Source organism: Crotalus tigris, unplaced genomic scaffold, assembly GCF_016545835.1.
Source record: "Crotalus tigris isolate CLP2741 ecotype Arizona unplaced genomic scaffold, ASM1654583v1 scf7180000024347.1601321, whole genome shotgun sequence".
Lineage (NCBI taxonomy): Eukaryota > Metazoa > Chordata > Lepidosauria > Squamata > Viperidae > Crotalus > Crotalus tigris.
The window spans coordinates 1532044-1558039 of record NW_024100516.1 but is presented as its reverse complement, the minus strand read 5'-3'; the positions used below and the strand labels follow the sequence as shown (position 1 = coordinate 1558039).

At 43.6% G+C, this 25996-nt stretch overlaps 1 protein-coding gene across 1 annotated transcript; it reads right to left on the bottom strand.

Moving 5' to 3' along the window:
- Positions 1-21: 21 nt before the first annotated feature.
- Positions 22-24484, bottom strand: PDYN (prodynorphin). Its single transcript, XM_039326960.1, has 4 exons — positions 24302-24484; positions 5954-6098; positions 4295-4414; positions 22-516 (listed from the first exon to the last, which is right to left on the bottom strand). The coding sequence occupies exons 2-4, from the start codon at positions 6080-6082 to the stop codon at positions 52-54; spliced, it is 714 nt and encodes a 237-aa protein (XP_039182894.1). The 5' UTR covers positions 6083-6098; positions 24302-24484; the 3' UTR covers positions 22-51.
- Between the last annotated feature and the right edge of the window lie 1512 nt (positions 24485-25996).

Genomic DNA, 25996 nt, shown 5'->3' with positions numbered 1-25996 from the left:
GGAAGAGGAGGAGGAGGAGGAGGAAGACTGGGCTGCCATCATCTGGGCCTCTTATAGGTCAGCCAGCTCCTCGGAGGTGGCCTTGGGCCCTCCTGCTGATCTTGTGGTCACCTTGAACTGGCGGCGCAGGAACCCGCCGTAGCGTTTCTGCTTGTCCCACTTGAGTTTGGGACGGATCCTGCGCATGAAGCCCCCGTAACGTTTTTGTAGCTCCTCCAGGTCACTCCCATCCTCTTCCTCCTCCTCCTCCTCCTCCTCCTCCTCTTCCTCCTGCTCCTCAGTACCCACCACCCCGGAGCCTCGCTTGGGGAATTTGCGGAGGAAGCCTCCGTAGCGTTTCCTCTCCGCCTTGAGAGAGCTCAGATCTGGTTCTCCCTCTCGGCGAGAGACCACATCTCTAATATCCAGCATCTCTAGATTGTCTTCATCTGCCTCTGGCTCTGGGCCTATCCTCTCCCCGGTCCTCTGGAAGAAGCCCCCGTAGGAGTGGCTGACATCTCCCTTGGTGAGGACACTCTGTTGGAGAAAATGGGGGAGGGGAGAGGAAGAGGAGGAGGAGGAGAGAGGGGAGGGAAGGGGAAGAGAAGAGAAGAGAAGAAAAAGGAAATATAATGTAAGAAGGAAAGAGGAGAAGAAAAGAAAAGAGAAGAGAGAAGGAAATATAAAATAAGAAGGAAGGAGGAGAGCAGAGCAGAGAGAAGAGAAGAGAAGAGAAAATATAATATAAGAAGGAAGAGAAGAGGAGAAGAGAAGAGAAGGAAATATAATGTAAGAAGGAAAGAGGAGAAGGAAGAGAAGAGAGAAGGAAATATAAAATAAGAAGGAAGGAGGAGAGCAGAGCAGAGAGAAGAGAAGAGAAGAGGAGAAGAGAAGAGAAAATATAATATAAGAAGGAAGAGAAGAGAAGAGAAGAGAAGAGAAGAGAAGGAAATATAATGTAAGAAGGAAAGAGGAGAAGAAGAGAAGAGAGAAGGAAATATAAAATAAGAAGGAAGGAGGAGAGCAGAGCAGAGGGAAGAGAAGAGAAGAGAGAAGGAAATATAATGTAAGAAGGAAAGAGGAGAAGAAGAGAAGAGGAGAGGAGAGGAGAGAAAAGAGAGAAGGAAATATAAAATAAGGAGGAGAGCAGAGCCGAGGGAAGAGAAGAGGGAAAAGAAGAGAAAAGAGAAAAGAAGGAAATATAAAATAGGAAGGAAGGAGCAGAGCAGAGGGAAGAGAAGAGAAGAAAAGAGAAGAGGAGAGGAGAGAAAAGAGAGAAGGAAATATAAAATAAGAAGGAGGAGAGCAGAGCCGAGGGAAGAGAAGAGAAGAGAAGAGGGAAAAGAAGAAAAAAGAGAAAAGAAGAGAAGAGAAGAGAAGGAAATATAAAATAAGAAGGAAGGAGCAGAGCAGAGGGAAGAGAAGAGAAGAGAAGAGGGAAGGAAATAGAATATAAGAAGGAAGGAGGAGAGGAGAAGAGGAGGGGAGAGGAGGAGGGGAGAAAAAATGGAAGAGAAGAGAGAAAAAAAGAAAAGAAGTGTTGAGCCATATTCATCATCAACCTGTTCCAGAGGCGGGCCAACTCTTTCCTCATGTTATAAGCCACAATTCAAAGTCTGACTCTGACCTGGAATCTGACTGTGCTGAGCCTGTTCTTCTGGCTGGTCAGCCTCAGGAATCAAGAAGTCAGGATCCCATGGAGGCTGATCATCCCCAGCATCTCCTGGTCAGCTGGAGCACTCAGAAGAAGAGGGACAAAGCCCAAGTCTAGACATCTATAGCAGCGGCTCTCAATGAGGCTTCTCAGGTTGGGTAACAAACCGCTTCAGAATTTCCAATTGTTTCACACACACACACCCTCCATGGTCATATAACCACATTTTGGGCACTCGGCAACACAACACAATACAACACACGCGGTTTCATGTGTACACAGAGTCTGTGGTCATGTTTTACAATGGCTTTGCTGAAAATCAGCATTTATTTCCAGTGAAAAAATGGCTTTGCTTAACGACCAGTGTTCATTTAACGGCCTGTGGAAAAATGGTCATAAAATCGGGTCGGTGAGATGACATACCAACCCATTTCACCACTGCCCCAAGATATGACGGTAATGGGCAGGCTCCATTACAGTCATATGTTGAGGACTATCTCTAAGCAAAGGGCAAGGGTAATAGCAGCCAGGTGGCTATGCGTAGTCCTCAACTTACGACCACAATGGAGTCCCAAGTTTCTGTTGCTAAGTGAGACTTAATAAATTTTGCCCCGTTTTACTATCTTTCTTTTGATCACGTGACCGTGGGGGACACTTCAACCGTCGTAAGAGAGAAAAATGGTCCTAAGTCTCTTTTTTCCATGCCGTTGTGATTTCCAACGGTCACTAAATGAATTGTTGTAAATCGAGGATTACGTATAGCCACCTGGCTGCTATTACCCTGGCCCTTTGCTTAGAGATAGTCCTCAACATATGATTGTAATGGAGCCTGCCCATTACCGTCATATGTTAGGGCAGTGGTGAAATGGGTCGGTATCAGTAGTGGGATTCAGCCAGTTCACACCGGTTCAGCAGAACCGGTAGCTAAATTTTACTGAGTTCAGAGAACCAGCTGAATGCACACTGCTTCCGGAAATCCAGTCTAGGCCTCAGTGGCCTAGAGGAGGCTTTCCAGGCCTAGAACGGTCCACAGGAAGTACATGGATGCCACTTCTGGAAATCTGTTCTAGGCCTCGGAGTCAGGGAGGAGGCCTCCCAGGCCTAGAACAGCCCACCGGAAGTGCATGGATACCAATTCTGGAAGTCCATTCTAGGAGGCAGGGAGGAGGCCTCCCAGGCCTAGAATGGCCCACCGGAAGTGCATGGATGCCACTTCCGGAAGTCCGTTCTAGGCCTTGGAGGTCCAGGCCTGCATCCAATAAGAGAACTAGTTATTCAGGTATTTGAATCCCACCATTGGTCGGTATGTCATATCACCAACCCGATTTTATGACCATTTTTTCATGCTGACGAGAGAAAATGCTGCTGGTGTGTCCCAATCCTGACAGTTAGAACAATTAACCAGTGGAACAAGCTGCCTCCAGAAGCGGTGAATGCTCCAACACTGGAAGTTTTTAAGAAGAGACTGGACAGCCATTTGTCCGAAATGGGATAGGGTTTCCTGCCTGAGCAGGGGGTTGGACTTGATGACCTCCAAGGTACCTTCCAACTTTATTGTTGTTGTTGTTGTTGTTGTTGTTGTTGTTGTTGTTATTATTATTATTATTATTATTATTATTATTTTGGATCATCGCACAGTCAGCCAGATGTTCAGCCTGGATTTGGCATTTTTGTCTACCTATCGAGTCCTTACCCAGGACCTGGGATAGGCAGATGTGGGTGTTTGATGGTATTACAGACATCGTCGCAGGATGGAAGCAGTTCCTAGCAAGGCCGCCTTTTGCAACTGACTAATAGCGAATTTGTCAATGCCAATGGTGTTCAAGTGGTGCTCCAGTTGTTTTGGGATTGCACCCAAGGTGCCTATGACTATTGGTACTACTCTTGCTTGCTTTTGCCACAGTCTTTCTATTTCTATTTGTAGGTCTTTGTATTTTGTTATCTTCTCCAGTTCTTTCTCGTCTATTCTGCTGTCTCCAGGCACTGCCACATCCACGATCCAGACTTTTTTGTCTTTCTTATCGACAATTGTTAAGTCTGGGGTGTTATGTTGCAGGTGCTTGTCTGTTTGAATTCTGAAGTCCCAGAGCAGTTTAATTTTATCATTTTCTATGACTTTCTCTATTTTATGATCCCACCAGTTTTTGCTTACAGGCAAATGATATTTTTTTGCAGATCTTCCAATGCACCACTGTTGCTACTTTGTCATGACGCTGCTTGTAGTCAGTCTGGGCGACATATTATTATTATTATTATTATTATTATTATTATTATTATTATTATTATTATTATTATTATTATTATCAATCATCGCACAGTCAGCCAGATGTTCAGACTGGATTTGGCATTTTGTCTATTATTATTATTATTATTATTATTATTATTATTATTAACAAACGGGGCAAAAAACATTGTAAAGTGGGGCCAGGCTCACTTAAGAAATTTCTGGGCTCCCTTGCGGTCGTTACGTCGAGGACCACCTGAAAGGGGCAGGCTCCATTACTGTCGTAAGTTGAGGACCACCTGATTTCAGGCCTCTTCAGACAAGCCCTCTTACTAGGCCTTTCCCTCACATTGCTGTCTGCGGTATTCTTCCTAAAACTGAGGTAAATCTGGTCAACTTTCAATATTGTGTGTGTATTAATATCTTTTCACACTCACCTGGGATCTGCCAGTGTCATCCTCCTCCATCGGAAACGAAGTTAAGACCGAGAAAAGTCGCTCACATTTACGCCATTCAACACTGGATCCCAAGCTACCTTGGCACCCCAAAGCGCAGCGCTGCAAAAAAAAAAAAAAGCCAAGAGAATTACAGGCAGTCCTCAAATTACGACCGTTCGTTGGGTGACCATTTGAAGTTACAGCAGCGCTGAAAAAAGGGACTTAACAACTGGTTTTTCACTCTTACAACCCATTGCAGCATCCCTCCGTGGTCACGTGGTGAAAATTGAGCCGCTTGGCCACTAACTCATAGTTATGACGGTTGTCGTGTCGTGCGATCCCTTTTTGCGACCTTTTGAGAAGCAATGTCCCTGGGGGAAGCCAGATTCACTTAACAACCGGGTTACTAGCTTAACAACTGCAGAGATTCACTTAACAACTGTGGCAAGGAAGGTCGTAAAATGGAGCAAAACTCATTTCACAAGTGACTTGCTTAGCAACGGAAATTTTGGGCTCAGCTGTGGTTGTAAGTCGACCTGTATTTTATTTCTTTATTAAGCTCCTGCATTACCTATCACACTCATAGGAGTGTGGGTGGTTTACAACAATGCATTGTCTTTATTTGGGACCCCAGGGACCTCCTAGCCATCACATGGAACAAAAATCGGCTTGGCTTCCGGTTTTCTACTTTATTCTCAGGATGCTGGAGAATTTCTTTCTAATTTTTTTTTGGGGGGGGGGCGGTTAATTTTGAACTTTCTTTCTGGTGGCCAAGATAGCCAAGGATGCTATGGGTGAGGATGGGGTCTCCTGTAATATGCTTTTCCACCCTTCTGAAACTTGTGCAGACAGGGATGGTCATAAAAACTCAAAATGGTGGCTCTGGCCGTACAATTAAACCCTTCCTCTTTTTAAATATGTATGGCGGTGTCAATTCAACAGGTTTGGCTGCTGTGCTGGGCTTCTTAATACCAGTTTACAAGGCCTTGGTAAGGCCACACTGGGAAAGGGGCATCCAGTTTTGGTCACCACGATGTAAAAAAGATGCTGAGACTCTAGAAAGAGTGCAGAGAAGAGCAATAAAGATGATTAGGGGACTGGAGGGTAAAGCATATAAGGAACGGTTGCTGGAACTGGGTAGGTCTAGTTTAATGAAGAGAAGGACGAGGGGGGACAGGATAGCAGTCTTCCAATATCTCAGGGGCTGCCCCAAAGAAGAGGGAGTCAAGCTATTCTCCAAAGAAAAGGCTGCTGGAATTGGGTATGTCAGCCTAGATCCAACAGAACCAATTGCCTGGGCACCTAATCCCTGTCTTGACCCTTGGCAAAACAGCACTACTACTACTACTACTACTACTACTACTACTACTACTACTACTAATAATAATAATAATAATAATAATAATGATAAAGTTGGAAGGGATCTTGGAGGTCATCTAGTCCAACCCCCTCCTCAGGCAGGAAAGCCTATACCATTTCGGACAAATGGCTGTCTGGTCTCTTCTTAAAAACTTCCAGTGTTGGAGCATTCACCGCTTCTGGAGGCAGGTGGTTCCACTGGTTAATTGTTCTCACTGTCAGGAAGTTTCTCCTTAGCTCTAGGTTGCTTCTCTCCTTGATGAGTTTCCAGTGTTGTGGCCAACCTCTGCTGTAACTTACTAGCGGGTCGATGGGCTTCTCTGCATCCTGGCTGTGAAGGACACACAGGGAACACCGAGAGACACAGTCCCAAGAAGCTGAGAAAGCCACGTGGAGATAGAGAGCCAGTCCCCAAAGTTGCCAGTCCATGCTTGCCAGAAGCTACCTGGAGGAAAGACAAGTTAAGAATTAAGAGCAATTACGCATCAATGGAAGAGAATATTTCTAACTCAGGGCTGAACTGTGGGGTCGTTGGTGCTCTCTGAGCTTGGTTGTTTTCTTGCGGACATTTCATGACCCAGCTAGATAACATCATCAGTGCTAGAAGGGAGGAGGAGGAGGAGAAGGAGGAGGAGGAGGAGGAGGAGGTACAAGAGGAGGAGGAGGAGGAGGAGGAGGAGGAGGAGAAAGAAGAGGAGGAGGAGGAAGACTGTGGGGTCCTTGGTGCTCTCTGAGCTTGGTTGTTTTCTTGCGGACATTTCATGACCCAACTAGGTAACATCATCAATGCTAGAAGGGAGGAGGAGGAAGGAGGAGGAGGACTGTGGGGTCCGTGGTGCTCTCTGAGAGTGGTTTTCTTGCAGACATTTAATTACCCAACTAGGCAACATCGTGCTAGAAGGGAGGAGGAGGAGGAGGAGGAGGAGGAGGAGGAGGAGGAGGAGGAGGAGGAGGAGGAGGAGGAGAAGAAGAAGAGGAGGAGGAGGAGGAAGAAGAAGAAGAAGAGGAGGAGGAGGAGGAGGACTGTGGGGTCCTGGGTGCTCTCTGAGCTTGGTGGTTTTCTTGCAGATGTTTCATGTCCCAACTAGGTGACATCATCAGTGCTAGATGGGAGGAGGAGGAGGAGGAGGAGGAGGAAGAAGAAGAAGAGGAGGAGGAGGAGGATGGCTGTGGGGTCCGTGGTGCTCTCTGAGCTTAGCGGTTTTCTTGCAGACATTTCATTACCCAACTAGGCAACATCATGCTAGAAGAGAGGAGGAGAAGGAGGAGGAGGAGGAGGAGGAGGGCTGTGGGATCCTGGGTATCTGAGCTCAATTGTTTTCTTACAGATGTTTCATGTCCCAACTAGGTAACATCATCAGTGCTATAATGATGCACTGATGATGTTACCTAATTTTGTAATGAAACGTCAAGCTCAATGAGCACCAAGGAGTCCTCAGTCCTCCTTCTCCTTCTCCTCCCCCCCACTCCCTTCTAGCACTGATGATGTTCCCTAGTTCGGTCATGAAATGTCTGCAAGAAAACCACCAAGCTCAGAGAGCACCAAGGACCCCAGAGTCCTTCTCCTCCTCTTTCTCTTCCTCCTCCTCCTCCTCCTCCTCCTCCTCCCCACTCCCTACTAGCACTGATGTCCTCTTCTCCTTCTCTTTCTCCTTCTCCTCTTCCTGCCTACTAGCATTGATGATGTTACCTAGTTTGGATAATGAAATGTCTGCCAAAAAAAAAGAACTAAGCTCAGAGAGCACCAAGGACTCCATAGTCCTTGTCATCCTTGTCCTCCTCCCCCTCCTCCTGCTCCTCCTGCTTCTCCTGCTCCTCCCCCTCCTCCTCCTCCCTGCAAACCTCACTCCCTTCTAGCACTGATGACGTTACCTAGTTCGATCATGAGACGTCTGCAAGAAATCCATCTTCTTTCCTTTGAAAATGGAACACCCAAAGACCGAGACTTTCTCAGATGCGTGCACCAACACTTAGCTTACACGCTTCGTCCCTCAACTGGCAGGCCATTCTCGTGACCTCAGACTCAAACTAGGCCCGGTCCGGATCCGTGTCCTGAATTCCATTCGGAAGCTTAACCTTCTTCCCGGATGACAGAGTGGACTTTCTTAGCAAACGGTCCCTTAATTGGGGCTGATGGGAGAAATAGAACTAACACTCCGATATTCATTTGTGCTAAATTAAGCCGTAATTTGAATGATACGCATTATCATATGTCAAATTATCAGCCTCGGCAGAACATAAATTACGCCGAGCTGCTGGCTTCGGCAAAGTGGCACGAATCACGATCCAATCCCAATCATTTGGCGTTCCTCATCTGCTGATTCCAAATTGCCTTAAGAGCGTTAATTAATGGAGCCTCAGAACATGATGGAAAGATCTGAGGGCCGCCATTCGGGGCTGCCCGTTACACACACACACAAACACACACACACACACACACCCTACAGAGTGTGGGCTTCGGATCACAAACTCAAAAGTCTGTAAATTGTTCGTACTCAGGGTGGAAGAAATAGGGTTCTTGTTTTCACAAGAGACTCTAAAACAGTGGTTCTCAACCTGTGGGTCAGAACCCCATTTGGGGTCGAACGACCATTTCACGGGGGTTGCCAAACAACGCAGTCTGCCATTTTTTCCCCCCTTTTCCTTAGCTGTGCTACTCCCTTTTATTCTATTGGCTTTTGAAAGCCAATAGAATAGACTCTCTTGAATAGAGTCTAATTCTATTGGCTTTCCAAAGCCAATAGGGATTGTCCAGGCTGTCTCTGCCCTGCTGAGCCCGCCAAAAGTCCCAGTCTGCAAACGGTGCTGCACCAGTTGAGTAGTCCTCGACTTACGACCGGTTGAGTAGTCCTCAACTTACGACCGGTTGGGGGGTCGCGGCATTAAAAAGGTTGAGAACCACTGCTCTAAAAAGATAAATCTCAAATTCAAGAAGTGCCAGAATAGGCAGATCCCAGATCAGAATGGGTTAAAAAAAAAAATCAAGATGGCAGCCCCAACCGTGAGATCAAAGCGAGGTGGGTTGGGCTGAGAGAGAATGATTGGCCCAACGTCACCCAGCCATCTTATATCCCTAAGGCAGAACTAGAACTCACAATTTACTGGTGATTGGCCCAAGGTCACTCAGCCAGCTTTCATCCCTAAGGCGGGACTAGAACTCACAGTCTCCAGTTGATTGGACTAAAGTCACCCAGACAGCTTTTGTGCCTACGGCAGAACTTGAACTCACAGTCTCCAGGTGATTGGACTAAAGTCCGCCAGATGGCTTTTGTGCCTAAGGCGGGACTAGAATTCTCAGTCTCCTGAAGATTGGCCCAAAGTCACCCAGATGGCTTTTGTGCCTATGGCAGAACTTGAACTCACAGTCTCCAGATGATTGGATTAAAGTCTCCCAGATGGCTTTTATGCCTGAGGCGGGACTAGAACTCCCAATCTCCTGATGATTGGCCCAAAGTCACCCAGTGGGCTTTTGTGCCTAAGGCAGAACTAGAACTCACAGTCTCCAGGTGATTGGACTAAAGTCTCCCAGATGGCTTTTATGCCTGAGGCAGGACTAGAACTCCCAATCTCCTGATGATTAGCCCAAAGTCACCTAGTGGGCTTTTGTGCCTACGGCAGAACTAGAACTCCCAGTCTCCAGGTGATTGGACTAAAGTCACCCAGTGGGCTTTTGTGCCTGAGGTGAGACTAGAACTCACCGTCTCCTGGTGATTGGCCCAAAGTCACCCAGCCATCTTATATCCCTAAGGCGGAACTAGAACTCACAATTTACTGGTGATTGGCCCAAAGACACCCAGCCAGCTTTCATCCCTAAGGCAGGACTAGAACTCACAGTCTCCTGGTGATTGGTTCAAAGTCACCCAGTCACATAGCCCTAACTTGACTAATTGCCTGTATCACTTCAGTTTTGCCAAAGACGAATGGAATTTCTTTGCCCTTCTTTTCACGGGTTTGAGTGTGTGGCTGGGCTAACGTCTTTGCCTAACTCTGTGGCAGCTGACACACCCCACAACTGGGTGCCCTCACATGCTTCCCACCACAACAATGCATCACCACATTTTCGGGGTTCAGGCTAACACTGAAACTCTGAGTCTCCAGAATCAGGTTGATCTGTAACAGTTGCTTTACAAGATATTTTCTGAGGTGGAAAAAAATCTGAATAGTTCAGGGGTTCTCAACCTTGGCAACTTTAAGACTTGTGGACTTCAATTCCCAGAATTCCTCAGCCAGCTTTGCTGGCTGAGGAATTCTGGGAGTTGAAGTTCACAAGTCTTAAAGTTGCCAAGGTTGAGAACCCCTGGAATAGTTGAAGGAAAAGTCTCTTCCTTTCAAAAAAAAAAAAGTCAATTATTTCAATATATAATCAAAAACAATTGCAATCAATTGCACCAACCAAATACAGGGTGATTATTTTTTTAAAAAATACATTCATTATAGTGATTCAAATAAATAAAACAGAATAGAATGGAAAAAAGAATGAATGAAAAAGATGCATATTATACTGGTTTGTATCAATATGGAATTACTTCAGTCCTGAAGCTTGTTCTTAAATCTAGGCCATGTAAAGACATACTGTTCCATCTTCTCATTTTTAAAATGGAGGGGCTTTTCAAAATACATGAGACATTCATGTCCCAGATCCGTTTCTTAATATCAAGAGGATAAGTTTCTTTCTGTAAGGTCTTCCTTTTTGCTAAGCCCCAAAGAATCAAAGATCTTCATAAAATGGGAAACTCCATATTTTAGAAATGTAATTGAACAGCCTATTTAATAATAATAATAACAACAACAACAACAACAGCAACAAAATACAAAGACCTACAAATAGAAATAGAAAGACTGTGGCAAAAGCAAGCAAGGGTAGTACCAATAGTCATAGGCTCCTTGGGTGCAATCCCAAAACAACTGGAGCACCACTTGAACACCATTGGCATTGACAAATTTGCTATTAGTCAATTGCAAAAGGCGGCCTTACTAGGAACTGCTTCTATCCTGCGACAATACCTGTAATACCATCAAACATCCACATCTGCCTATCCCAGGTCCTGGGTAAGGACTCGATAGGTAGACAAAATGCCAAATCCAGTCTGAACATCTGGCTGACTGTGCGATGATCCATAAAATAATAATAGTAATAGTAGTAATAAAGTTGGAAGGGACCTTGGAGGTCATCTAGTCCAACCCCCTGCTCTGGCAGGAAATCCCTATACCATTTCAGACAAATGGCTGTCCAGTCTCTTCTTAAAAACTTCCAGCGTTGGAGCATTCACAGCTTCTGGAGGCAGATTGTTCCACTGGTTAATTGTTCTAACTGTCAGGAAGTTTCTCCTTAGTTCTAGGTTGCTTCTCTCCTTGATGAGTTTCCATCCGTTGCTTCTTGTCCTGCCTTCAGGCACTTTGGAGAATAGCTTGACTCCCTCTTCTTTGTGGCATTTCTCTCTTTATTTATTCAATTTCCCCCTCCCCCTTAAAAGTCAGATTAAAATATGATTTAAATCAAAACAGCTAGGGATGAATAGAGGATTCTGAACATTCCAGGTGGATTGGACTTGTCCAAGGCTCATGAAACTGATAACTGCGTAATAAATTATAGCCACTTCTGCGTATCAATATCATTCACAATTTACAAATTGCACAGTGGGATTGAACAGAGATTAGATTGCCGTGTCCCAAGAGATTTACAAGAAAAGGTTGGACATGCATTTGTCTGAGATGGTAAATAACAGGGGTAGGCAATCTTGGCTCTTTTATGACTTGTGGACTTCAACTCCCAGAATTCCTGAGCCAGCATAGGGGAACTATGGCCCCCTCATGACTGGTGGACTTCAACTCCCAGAATTCCTGAGCCAGCATGGCTCAGCTTGGAAACCTCTCCCTTTCCCCTCAGCATGGCTGGCTCAGGAATTCTGAGAGTTGAAGTCCACCAGTCATAAAAGAGTCAATATTGCCTACCCCTGTCCTAAGTCCTCCTGTTCTAAGTGGTGAGCCTCCTAGACCAGGGGTAGGCAACCTTGGCTCTTTTATGACTGGTGGACTTCAACTCCCAGAATTCCTGAGCCAGCCTGGCTCAGCTTGGAAACCTCTCCCTTTTCTCTCAGCGTGGCTGGCTCAGGAATTCTGGGAGTTGAAGTCCACGAGTCATAAAAGGGCCAAGGTTGCCTACCTCTGTTATATACCCCTGGTATATAAGGACTCCTGTCTTGAGCTGGGGGTTGGACTAGAAGACCTCCAGAGCCCCTTCCAAGCCCTAGGATTCTAGGAGAAACAGCAGAACTTGGAAATCAAGCCTCTGACGATGGTGACTAAGAAATTGCATAGGTTCTCCTACTTTAGTAGGTGGGCTGCACTAGAAGACCTCCAAGGTCCCTTCCAGCTCTATTCTGATTAAGAGTAGTCAAGTGCTTGGGGGGGGGGAAATTAACTAAGAAGTATGTGAGATCCTGTGAAAGTTGGACCCCAAGAAAGGCTGAGCATCAAAGAATTGAGGCCTTTGAACTCTGGTGCTGGAGAAGACTCCTGCGAGTCCCCTGGACTGCAAGGCGTTCAAACCGGTCAGTCCTAGAGGAGATCAACCCCGACTGCTCTTTAGAAGGCCAGATCCTAAAGTTGAAATTCAAGGACTTTGGCCACCTAATGAGAAGGAAGGACTCACTGGAGAAGAGCCTGATGCTGGGAAAGATGGAGGGCAAGAGAAGAAGGGGACGACAGAGAAGGAGGTGGCTGGATGGAGTCACTGAAGCAGGAGGCGTGAGGTTCAATGGACTCCAGAAGATGGTAGAAGACAGGAAGGCCTGGAGGAACATTGTCCATGGGGTCACGATGGGTCGGACACGACTTTGCAATTAACAACAACAACAACATGTGAGATCCACCTAGACCCCTGACTTGGCATGCCTAATGTAGCTCCCCCTCCCAATTGTGAGAGCAGAACAAACTATTATAACTATGATAGGCAGCAAAGGTATAACTAACAGAGAATATAAGGTTTATGGTGAGAACATTTAATTGAATTGCCTCCGGAACGTGTGGGTGCTCCATCACTGGAGGTTTTTAAGCAAAGATTGTCCAGCCATTTGTCTGAAATGGCATAGAGTCTCCTGCTTGAGTAGGGGGTTGGAATAGAAGACCTCTAAGTTCCCTTCCAGTTTTATTCTGATGTAATGATTTATTTCCTGGTATTGTAGCCAAGGAGTTGCTCTCCATGGTGCTGAAATATAACTCAAGCGCTGTACTTTCCTACTGTGGATTTCGCTCGAGAAAGGAGGATGAGAATGCTGAACGATTTACAGAAAAGATACAGGTTAGTCTTCTTTTTTTAAAAAAAAAGTTTTATTAAAAGTTACAAAATAAACCCATTTGCCCTCCCCCAACCCCCACCCCCAGACTTCCCGGAACCAAATACAGGGTGTTTCAAACATATGAAACATAATCTAATTAAGTTAACAAATATATTAATCATAAGCTAAACAAGTTTAACAATTTATACAACAATTAAAATCATACTTAAACCTTAACTCCCTTTAAACCTTAATAACATATCATAAACAAAATCAGTTTATAATCAATTGTTATATAATAAATATTTTTTAATTTAAATATTATTAATAATACTTATTATTTAATCATAAAATAAGTGGAACTTTTCAGTTCCATATTTAATCTTAATATAATCTATCCATCTTCTCCATACCATAATATATCTTTCTTGTGTATGATCCTTTAGAAACCTTAAATGTCCATTCTTCTAATGTAGGCAACGAATCCTTCTTCCAGGTTAGTCTTCATCTTAACGACCAGAATTGAGCCCAAAATTTCTGTTACTAAGCGAGACAGTCATTAAGTGAGTTTTGCCCCATTGTACGACCTTTCTGTCCACTGCTGTTAAGTGAATCACTGCAGTTGTTAAGTAGTAGTAGTAGTAGTAGTAGTAGTAGTAGTAGTAGTAGTAGTAGTAGTAATAAATAATAATAATAATAACAATAATAATAAGACATCTGCCTATCCCAGGTCATTGGTAAGGACTCAATAGGTAGACAAAAATGCCAAATCCAGTCTGAACATCTGGCTGACTGTGCGATGATCAATAATAATAAAGTTGGAAGGGACCTTGGAGGTCATCTAGTCCAACCCCCTGCTCAGGCAGGAAACCCTATATACCAAGTAACACGGTTGCTAAGTGAATCTGGCTTCCCCATTGACTTTGCCTCTCAGAAGGTCGCAAAGGACACTGCGACCGTCATAAATACGAGTCGGTTGCCAAGCATCTGAATTTTGATCACATGCCCACAGGGGAGGCTGCAATGGCCGAAAGTGTGAAAAATGATTATAAGTCACTTTCTTCAATGCCATCGTAACTTTGAACAGTCACTAAATGAATGTTTGTAAGCAGAGGATTGCCTGTACGCCACCTAAAGCAGATGGGTTTTTTTTTTAATGTCAAACACAGCACACAGCACAATATAATAACAAAATAAATCAATACATTATCAGCCATAACAAACCGCACGGCCACAGGTCTAGTAGCGGGTAGCAAAACGCAGCAAGGAGCTGTGGCACCTTTTTAGCCTAACACACATTTTTACTACAAGGTGTAATTGTGTCCGTGTCCTGTACTAAGCCTTCTCCAATACTTGAATGTGGGGTTTAAATTGGGAGGAATTAAGGCAGGAAGTGGTGATAATGCAAATGTAGGTTAGAACATAGGAGCTAGATTAGAAGTACCTCATCCATTAGCGACTGCATTGTGTCAAAAAGCCATTGTGTTGGTTGAGTCCTTTCCAGATATCCTGAAACCTTTTGATGTAACGCCATTCCCCAGCCACTCCCTCTACAGCACTGGCAGAGTTTCATTGTCCCCAAAACAGCCACCTTGTGATCCAGAATCAAATGTCCTGGGAGATGATCTGGAGTGGTTCATACTCAAAGTAGAACTCAGTTATCCCTTAAGAAAGACGAGGGGTTTGAGGTGAAGGACACATGGCTTCCTTTTCCTACACCTTTATCCCGTTTTGCAGAACAACCAGGAGTCTGTCTAAAAAAACTTGCATTGGAGAAGAAAGGAAGGAAGGAAGGAAGGAAGGAAGGAAGGAAGGAAGGAAGGAAGGAAGGAAGGAAGGAAGGAAGGAAGGAAGGAAATAAAGGAGTGAGGGAGAGAGGGGGAGAGAGAGAGAGAGAAAGAAGAAAGAAAGAAAGAAAGAAAGAAAGAAAGAAAGAAAGAAAGAAAGAAAGAAAGAAGAAGGAAGGGAGAGAGAGAGAGAAAGAAAGAAAGAAAGAAAGAAAGAAGGAAGGAAGGAAAGAAAGAAGAGAAGGAAGGAAGGAAGAAGGAAGGGGGAGGAAGGAAGAAAAAGGAGGAAGGAAGGAAGGAGGGAAGAAGGGGAGAGAGGCAGAGAGGGCGGCAGGGAGGGATGGAAGGAGGAAAAAAGGAAAGATGAAGAGGGGGAGGGAGGAGGAGGAAGGAAGAAAGAAAGAAAGAAAGAAAGAAAGAAAGAAGGAAAGAAAGAAAGAAAGGAAGCAAGGAAGAAAGGAAGGAAGGAGTGAGGGAGGGAGGGGGGAGAGAGAGAGAAAGAAAGAAGAAAGAAAGAAAGAAAGAAAGAAAGAGTGAGGGAGAGAGAGAGAAAGAAAGAAAGAAAAGAAAGAAAGAAAGAAGAAGGAAGGAAGAAGGAAGGAAAGGAGAGAGAGAGAGAAAGAGAAAGAAAGAAAGAAAGAAAGAAAGAGGGAGAGAAAGAAAGAAAGAACAGAAAGAAAGAAAGAAAGAAAGAAAGAGAAAGAAAGAAAAGAAGAAGAAGAAGGAAGGAAGAAGGAAGGAAAGGAGAGAGAGAAAGAAAGAAAGAAAAAGAAAGAGGAAGGAAGGAAGGAAAGAAGGAAGGAAAGAAAGAAAGAGAAGGAAGGAAGGAAGAAGGGAGGGGGAGGAAGGAAGAAAAAGGAGGAAGGAAGGAAGGAGGGAAGAAGGGGAGAGAGGCAGAGAGGGAGGCAGAGAGGGATGGAAGGAGGAAAAAAGGAAAGATGAAGAGGGGGAGGGAGGGAGGAGGAGGAAGGAAGGAAGGAAGGAAGAAAGAGGGAGGGAGAGAGAGAGAAAGAAAGAAAGAACGGAAAGAAAGAAAGAAAAGAAAGAAAGAAAGAAAGAAAGAAAGAAAGAAAAGAAGAAGGAAGGAAGAAGGAAGGAAAGGAGAGAGAGAAAGAAAGAAAGAAAAAGAAAGAGGAAGGAAGGAAGGAAAGAAGGAAGGAAGGAAAGAAAGAAAGAAAGAGAAGGAAGGAAGGAAGAAGGGAGGGGGAGGAAGGAAGAAAAAGGAGGAAGGAAGGAAGGAGGGAAGAAGGGGAGAGAGGCAGAGAGGGAGGCAGGGAGGGATGGAAAGAGGAAAAAAAGAAAGATGAAGAGGGGGAGGGAGGGAGGAGGAGGAAGGAAGGAAGGAAGGAAGGAAAGAAAGAAAGAAAGAAAGAAAGAAAGAAAGAAAGAAAGAAAGAGGGAGGGAGGGAGGGAGGGAGGGAGGGAGGGAGGGGGAGGGAGGGAGGATGGAGTGAGGGAGATAGGATTTTGGCCACAGCTTGAAAGACTCTCATTTAAAGAAGTTTTCTCCTAAGGCGATCCAAAGACACCAAGTAAAGCAAGATGGCCAAAACAGGCCTCTTTTAATATCCCACGTCGTGGGGCCCATAAGTTGTTTCTCCCGAAAGACTGCTTCTCGGAGCCTTCCAATCCTCTACATTTCCCGCACCAAAGGATGGAAACCGATCGGTCCCCCCATCTTCCACGCCGTTTATCAGAACAGGCTCGGTTATTGATTGCCCTCGGAGTGCTTTAAATCTGCTTATTAAAGCCCAAAAGCAGCGCAGTCGTTTTCCTGCTGACAAGCTCGCCAAAAACCGAGGCCTTGCTAAGAATGTTCCCAGGCTCGCTTTGTGGCCAGAAACAATGATATAAATAGAGCCGCATTGTGAAAATGTTCCCAACACCAGGAAGACTTTCACATTCTAAATATATGGTAATAATATGTCACAGATGTAAAGAAATCGGTGGCCTTGGATGTCCATTTGAGGAGACTCGGCAGATCAGGCTGGGTTTGCAAAAAGGCCTAGCTTAATGAAGAGAAGGACGAGGGGGGACATGAGAGCAATCTTCCAATATTTGAGGGGCTGCCACAAAGAAGAGGGGGGGTCCACCTATTCTCCAAAGTGCCTGAGGACAGGACAAGAATCAACAGATGGAAACTGATCAAGGAGAGAAGCAACCTGGAACTAAGGAGAAACTTCCTGACAGTGAGAACAATTAACCAGTGGAACTACCTGCCTCCAGAAGCGGTGAATGCTCCAACACTGGAAGTTTTTAAGAAGAGACTGGACAGCCATTTGTCCGAAATGGTATAGGGTTTCCTGCCTGAGCAGGGGTTGGACTAGATGACCTCCAAGGTCCCTTCCAACTGTATTATTATTGTTGTTGTTTTGTTGTTGTTGCCTGAGCAGGGGATTGGACTAGAAGACCTCCAAGGTCCCTTCCATATCTATTATTTTTTTTTTATTGAATTTTTGAAATTTTACAAAAACAAAACAACCCATCCCCAAACCTCCCCAACCCTCCCATTCCCTCCCCCGACCTTCCCAGAGCTGAACATAGGCTTAAATGAAATTTCATCAAAAAAAAAAAATCTTAAAAAAAGATATAAACCATGAATAACTCTAAATATTAAATACATTAATTAAACAAATTATAAGATAATTAACAATAATATATATATAAAAAACATAGATACCAAAAAAATAATACTTAAGAGGAAAAAGAATAAAGAAAAGGAAAAAAGAAAAAGATAAAAGAAAGTATAATAAAAATAAAAAATAAAAATAAAAAAGGAATAAAATCTATAAGATATTTTAAATTTTAAATATAAGTTATTAAAAAACTAAATAATATTTTTAATATCCAACTTACATTGTATAAAATCTATCCATTTTTTCTATACCGCAACATACTTCTCTTGCGATTGATCCTTCAAGAAAGCCGAAATCTTTGCCATTTCCGCCAAATAAGAAACTTTTAAAAACCACTCTTGCAAAGTAGGCAAAGATTCCTTCTTCCAACATTGCCCTACTAACAACCTTGCAGCTGTAATTAAATTTAATGTGGTCTCTTTAGTATCACAATCAGTAACAATACCTAACAATACCTATTATTGTTGTTGTTGTTGTTGCCTGAGCAGGGGGTTGGACTAGAAGACCTCCAAGGTCCCTTCCATCATCATCATTATTATTATTATTATTATTAAAACTTCTTTTTTTTCCTGTTTTCAGCTCGCGGCCACGAGGATTAGGAGGCCACTGCATTGACATTTTAAAAAAATGAAAAAAGAAAAAAAATCAAACAGATGACTAATAGTTATCATATTATCGGTAAATGTTTTTATATGCTATGGAGTAAAAAAGAAAAGCATAAAATACGTCAATCCTATAACAGTGGTCTCAAGTCCGTTAGATTTTTTTTTTGTTATAGATTTTTTTTGTAAAAGAAGGTGTGCATTTTAGGTTTGTAATTTATTGTTAATAATAACAACAATAACAACAACAACAATAAATTACAAGCCTAAAATACACACCTTTTACAAAAAAAAAAAATCTAACGGACTTGAGACCACTGTTATAGGATGACGTATTTTATGCTTTTCTTTTTTATGCCCTAGCATATAAAAACATTTACCGATAATATGATAACTATTAGTCATCCGTTTGATTTTTTTTTTCTTTTTTCCATGTTTTAAAAAGGTCAATGCGGTGGCCTCCGCTAGCTGAGAACAGGAAAAAAAAAAGAAGTTCCAGGTCCTATTTTTGATATAAATAATATTGCAGGGGTGGATGACGGCGTAACAATTCATTCTGTTGGGTCAAAGTCAGCGTGGCAATTAAGCGCTCAAAGCCAATTAAGGAACAAAACCTTTTCAGTCTCTTTTGTGTGTGTTGTTGCCAGGGATAAAGTGAGAGAGAGAGAATTGTTTGCATCTAATGGATAGTCCTTGTCCATCCCTTGGGAGGTGATCTCTGGTTGCTATTGTGATTTACAACTGGAGGGTAAACTTTCTACAGACTGATAGAATCAGGACATGAAGCATAGAATCGTAGGACTGGAAGGGACCTTGAGAGGTCTTCTAGTCCAGCCCCCCCCCCCTGCTCAAGCAAGAGATCCTATACTATTTCAGACAGACGGCTGTCCAGTCTCTTATTGAAAACTTCCAGTGATGGAGCACCCACAGCTTCTGAAGACAAGCCGTTCTACCGATAGATTGTTCTCACTGACAATTTTTTCCCCCATTAGTTCTAGGCTGAATCTCTCCTTGATAAGAACAGAACGGAAAGACAGAGTTGGAAGGGACCTTAGAGGTCATCTAGTCCAACCCCCTGCTCAGGCAGGAAACCCTAGACCAGTGGTGGCGAACCTATGGCACAGGTGCCAGAGGCGGCACTCGGAGCCCTCTCTGTGGGCACGTGTGCCGTCGCCCCAGTCCTAGGCCTTCAGCTGGGTTTTATAAAACCTTTTCGCTTTAGGCCTCTGCCGACGGGTGCAAAAAAAAAAAAAAGATTCAATCAATCAGTCAATTTCAACTTCTCACGGGGAAAAAAAGATCTCGCAAAGTTGGAATTGATTGATTGAGCTTTTTAGTCCCACCCAGTCTGCTGTTACCACCGCAGCCACGCCCACCCAATGGGCCACGCCCACCCGGCACCTGACGATGCATAAGTAGGTTTTGGGTTGCAGTTTGGGCACTTGGTCTCTAAAAGGTTCGCGGTCACTGTTCTATGTTATTCCAGAGAAAATGTCTGTCCAATCTCTTTTTAAACATTTCCAGTGATGACGAATATAATGGAGAATTATTGTCCCCACTAAAAGGAATATTTGGGGCATGCCTCGTTCTTTTCTCTTGCTACTGGGAGTTGAAGTCCACATGTCTTCAAGGCACCAAGATTGAGAAATTACTGTTCCAGACTGAATTTCAATCAGAATCAACCTAGAAGGGACCTTAGAGGTCTTCAAGTCCAACCCCCTGCTCAGGCAGGAGACCCTAAGCCATTATAGACAAATGGCTGTCCAGTTGCTTCTTAAAACCTCCATTGTTGGAGCATTCACCACTTCTGGTGGCAAGCCATTCCACTGGTTAATTGTTCTGTCAGGAAATTTCTCCTTAATTCTAGGTTGGTTCTCTCCTTGACTAGTTTCCATCCATTGCTTCTTATCCTGCCTTCTGGGGCTTTGGAGAATAGCTTGACTCCCTCTTCTTTGGGGCAGCTCCTCAAATATATGAAATATTGCTATCATGTCACCCCTAGTCCTTCTCTTTGTTAGACTAGACATATCTCATTCTCTCAGTAGTTTAGCCTCCAGTCCCTTGATCATCTTTGTTGCTCTTCTCTGCACTCTTTCTAGAATCTCAGCATCCTTTTTCTATCATGCCGACCAGAATTGGATGCAATATTAATACTAACACAGTAGATACAGTTAAAAATGCAGATGTAGTCTCTGTGAATGCTTAGGATCAGTACGTTGTGTAATGGGAATGCCTTGATTTCTATGTTTCCTCTTTGTTGGGATCACTCTGAGTTTTACACGAGAGAGGAGTCCTACTACAGAACCTACTACAGATGAGTCCTACTACAGTCCTACTACAGAGATCATACTATCTAATCAGATAGCCTGCTTTTGAACCCAGAGGTTCTATTTGACCGAATAACAGAGTTTGAAAGGGACCTTAGAGATCTTCTAGTCCAGTGGTCCCCAACCCCCGGTCTCTGGACCGGGACGGGGCCATGGCATGCCAGCAACCGGTCCGCACAAACAAGCAAAGCCCCATCTGTGGAATGCAGGCAGCACACAAAACCACACACTCTCCGGTCTGGTGGAAATGCCTCTCTCCATGGAACCGGTCCCTGTTGCCCAAAAGGTTGGGGACCTCTGGCTTAGAAGGTCGTAAAAGCAAAACATTAAAAATGAGCAAAACATGAGATAAGTTAGGAACCAATCCCAAATGGTTGCTCAAATTTCTTAAATCCTAGGGCCATTGGTGGCTCACGCTAACCAGGGATTCTGAGAGTCGAAATCCAGCGTATTCAGGTGTCCCAGGATGGGAAGGTTGGTATAAAGGCCTCTCCCCACACACTTTCTGCAGTTTTAGGGAGACCCACAGATCTGGGACACACTTTAAGGCAGACATGTTAAACACAAGGCCCGGGGGCCGGATGCGGCCCGCGAAGTGGTTTCAGTGGCCCGCGAAGCCATCCTGGAAACAGTGAGGGAACGGCCCCCACTGCCTTGGCCCTGGCCCAGGCCGGCCGGGAGCCAATGTACAATTTTGTGGTGGCCATCTTGGCACTTGCCCCGGTGGACCATGCCTTGACACTTGCCCCGGTCCCCCCCCTTCTGCCAGAGACCCTCAGATCTGTCCCACTCCTGCCCAGGCCCCCATTAGCACCCTTGACGCGAATGATGTAGAACTGGCCACGCCCACCCAGTAGGCCACACCCACCCCATCCACGCCCACGCAGTAGGCTGCACCCATCCTGGCCACACCCACCCAGCCCCCCAAGGGCAACCGCAATGCTGATGCAGCCCTCAATGAAATTGAGTTTGACACCCCTGCTTTAAGGGGTGTACAGGTCCCACATGAAAATGCTTTAAAACAGGGGTCCCCAGTCCCCGATCTGCAGTCCGCCAGCAACTGGTCCGCACAATCAAGCAAAGCCCCATCCGTGAGATACAGGCAGCACACAAAACCACACACCCTCCACCCTCTCTCCACGGAACCTGGTGTTGGGGACCTGAGTTCTAATCCAACCCCCTGAGATTTCATTCTCCAGCAGCAAATGTAAGGAAAGAGAGAAACCTTGGCTGCTTCTCTAGTGTCTATTTTGGGAAGGAGAATTTCATCCTGAATTTTATCCCAAGAGGTTTTATCCCCAGGAAAACCTTTCCGACAAACAAAATCAACGGGGAAGCCAGATTCACGCTCACAACTGTGTGTGGCTAACTTAACCCCTGCGGTGATTACCCTTAACCACCGTGGCCAGAAAAGTTGCAAAATGGAGACAAACTCACTTAACGACTGTTGGAAATGTGGGGTTCAGGTGTGATCGTTAAGTCAAGGACCGCCTACCATTCATTTGCTCCAGCGTGGCATGTGAAGCACAGCAATTGTGTTAACACGGGTTCAAGGTTTAGCTTTTTGTGACAAGTACCCAAATATTGTTAGGACAGGACAGAAAAAACAGAAGAACAGAGTTGGAAGGCACCTTGGAGATCATCTAGTCCAACCCCCTGCTCAGGCAGGAAACCCTATACCATTTCAGACAAGTGGCTGTCCAGTCTCTTCTTAAAAACTTCCAGTGTTGGAGCATTCACCGCTTCTGGAGGCAGGTTGTTCCACGGATTAATTGTTCTGTCAGGAAGTTTCTCCTTAGTTCTAGGTTGCTTCTCTCCTTGATTAGTTTCCATCTGTTGCTTCTTGTCCTGCCTTCAGGTGCTTTGGAGAATAGCTTGACTCCCTCTTCTTTGGGGCAGCCCCTGAGATATTGGAACACTGCTATCATGTCCCCCCTCGTCCTTCTTTTCATTAAACTAGATATACCCAATTCCAGCAATTCTTTAGCAAGGAAGACCATAACTATAAAATCCCACTGATTTCAACAACCGGAGGTCTCACAGCGTTCCAGACAATTTGATTTGGAAAGAATCAACCCTTTTCTGCAGCAAATATGTTTGATTGTTTATGCTGCTATATACTGAATATTTCCTTCTGCTCTGAGAAATAGGATGAAGGCAGTAAAAATCCTCTCCTGTGTTTACAGAGAGGATTTTTATTGCCTTCAATGAATTTATCTCTGCGCGAAACGAAATATTCAATATACAGTAGTATACCCACAGTTCAGAAGAAGCGGAAAAAATGAACAAAAGAGGTTGACAAGCATTTAAGGCGCAGGAAAATAATGTTTAAAAGAAAAAGGATTTTTTTCTAAGCATGGGTTAGACTGCTCCCTTTATATTAAAGATTTATTATGTTTTATCAATGAGAATAAAATACAAAACAGAAGATCTATACACCTAATAGTAACCACCAAAAATACTTGCGTACAAAAAAGGAAAAAAGAAAAAAAAACAACCCAAATATCAAATAAGTCCAACATTAAACATAGAAAAAAAACAATCCACCCTGATTGGATGCCAGTATAATATTTGGGCTCACTGATTGACTGGTTTTTTTAAAAAAATTCTTTTTCTTTCACTTTTTATATATATTAGATGTTGGGGCGATTTGATGATTAGACAGAGATCTCCTCATTGGAAATATTTGTTTATCTAATATATTTTTCTTGTTAAATAAGGATGAGAAAGTTTATAACTATTTCCAAACCCAGTATATAAGGAGAGGAGAATTTATCTGGGTTTTTTTTAATTTTTCTTTTCAACATCCAGCCAAAAATTCATATTTCTATATTTTTATGTGTAATACTTATATATTTCTAAAAATTAGAAATGCGCCACAGCAAAAATTTCTTTCCCCCCCCTTATGGCAAGACTCTTAGTTCATCCAGAAATAAAGCTTACGTTATACTTCCAATAAATAGATAACAGACAGATAAAATTCACTCACACACCTATACGTGACTTTAAATAAAAGGAACAGCTATTGCAAGGAAAGGGGAAAAGAATGAATAGATAGAAGCGTGAATAAATAACGTAACGTAACATAGATTTGTAATATGGGGCACACAATTAGAATAGAATAGAATAGAATAGAATAGAATAGAATAGAATGGAATGGAATGGAATGGAATGGAATGGAATGGAATGGAATAGAGAATAGAGTAGAATAGAGTAGAATAGAATAGAATAGAATAGAATGGAATGAAATAGAGAATAGAGAATAGAGTAGAATAAAACAGAATAAACAGATTGTAGAATAGAATAGAATAGAATAGAATAGAATAGAATAGAATAGAATAGAATAGAATAGAACTGGAAGGGACCTTGGAGGTCTTCTAGTCCAGCCCCCTGCTCAAGCAGGAGAACCTATATCATTTCAAACATTATTTTCCATTTTCTCAACTTCTCTTTTTAACCTGTTCGTCAAAGCAAGATATACAATCCACGCAACTTTAAAAAAGAGATTGGACAGCCATTTGTCTGAAATGGTACAGGGTTACCTGCCTGAGCAGGGGGTTGGACTAGATGACTTCCAAGGTCCCTTCCAACTTTATATTATTATTATTACTATTATTAATAATAATAATAATAATAAATTATATTTCATTATTAACAAAAAGGAACATCTGTTGCAAAAAAAGGGGGCGGGATGAGAAGAACGAATAAAACATATGCCAATAAATAACACAGCGTAGCATCGTAAGGCAAGGATGCCTGCCAGCATTTATCCCATTTTTTTTCTTTTCTCAAATTCTCTTTTGAACCTGGTCCTCAGGGAAAAAAAAAAAACAACCCGAGGGATACCAGGGAAACCGAGGGAACACAACTGGTGGCTAGTGCTGGATTTGAAGGGAAGTTTTAAAAACACACACGTGGAGAGAAGGAAGAGAAGGAGCATACATATGTAAGAATAAAAAGAGCAGGCTAGCAACTTAACAAGCAGACAATTGCAGCTGAAAAAAGAGTGAAGAAGTTACCGGGATGGAGAAGTTGAAGAAGCAGATGGAATGTCGAGATTTGGTTCCAGTAGAATAGACGGACTCTCCAAAATTTGTAGGCTGATGTTGTATTTTTCCTTCCAGGGGTTCAGCACCCCCTTCCTTTCAGCCTGTAGGAGAGGGGCTGGTAAGGTTGCAACTTGGATTTTTCCACCCTTTGGGAGAGAATTTCTGTTCTCCTTTTTATTGACGCCCCGTTTCCTCCTGTCATTCAGCCTCAGCTCAGCCTACGCTGAGCCAATAAGGAAAAAGCAAAGCTTTAAATCAGAAAGAAAGAAAAAAAAAGCATTGCTCCGGCTTGGAAGTGCCACGCCAGAAAACCAGGAGAAAAGGGGGAAAAAAAACTGACCCAAGCGTTGGGCAGGGCTTGGGAAGGAGGGTGTTTTGAACCCAGGTCCGAAGAATAATTTGGAGATCCAACTGGAGCTGGGATTGCACGAGAATAAATAAAAATGAGATCCATTCTTCTCTCCTCTGTGAGGAGAGAAGAAATACTTATTTCTAAAAGCAAAAGAGTTTGCTTTGGGAGCGGGTTGCAAAGAAATGGGGTACAGCGGCAGATTTTTATAGCAGGAGCTTGTCGGGGTGTCACAGGCTGGTTCTAGGGTGACACTTGAGGGGCATGTGTCTGTGTCTCTCTCTGTGTGTGTGTGTGTGTGTGTGTGTGTATGTGTGTGTGTGTAACTTATGTTTATTCATGTGCAATTCCCTCTGGGAGATATAATTGAATGAACTCTTGTTTGTGTTTGCAGACCTCCTCCTTTGAGATGTGGATTAAGTCTGGGTGACTTATTTGAGGAAGCTGGCTAATTTTAGTGGATTCACTTAGTTTCAGCTTGACTTGTCAACGATCTAGTGGAGACACTAGTTCTCAGACCCTTGTGGATTAAAATATGAGCCAGCCGGGTGCTGCAGCTGCCAAAAAGGCCAACGCAGTGCTAGGCTGCATTAACAGAGGGATAGAATCAAGATCACGTGAAGTATTAATACCACTTTACAAGGCCTTAGTAAGGTCACACTTGGAATACAGCATCCAGTTTTGGTCATCATGATGTAAAAAAGATGTTGAGACTCTAGAAAGAGTACAGAGAAGAGCAACAAAGATGATTAGGGGACTGGAGGCTAAAGCATATAAGGAACAGCTGCTGGAATTGGGTATGTCTAGTTTAGTGAAGAGAAGGATAAGGGGTGACATGACAGCAGTCTTCCAATATCTCAGGGGCTGCCCCAAAGAAGAGGGAGTCAAGCTATTCTCCAAAGCATCTGAAGGCAGGACAAGAAGCAACAGATGGAAACTAACCAAGGAGAGAAGCAACCTAGAACTAAGGAGAAACTTCCTGACAGAACAATTAACCAGTGGAACCACCTGCCTTCAGAAGTGGTGAATGCTCCAACACTGGAAGTTTTTAAGAAGAAACTGAAGAACCATTTGTCTGAAATTGTATAGGGTTTCCTGCCTGAGCAGGGGGTTGGACTAGATGACCTCCAAGGTCCCTTCCAAAGGGGAGGATCGAGACAGTATAAAGAATAAAATATATTTGGATAGCAAACTTCTCACCCCTGGGAGAGGAAAACAGAATGTGCAAGAAGTAGAAAAGGGGAGAATAAATAAATAAATAAATGTATTTGCTTGCCTAGGTCTATCAATTCCAAAAGGAATACATTGTCTATTTT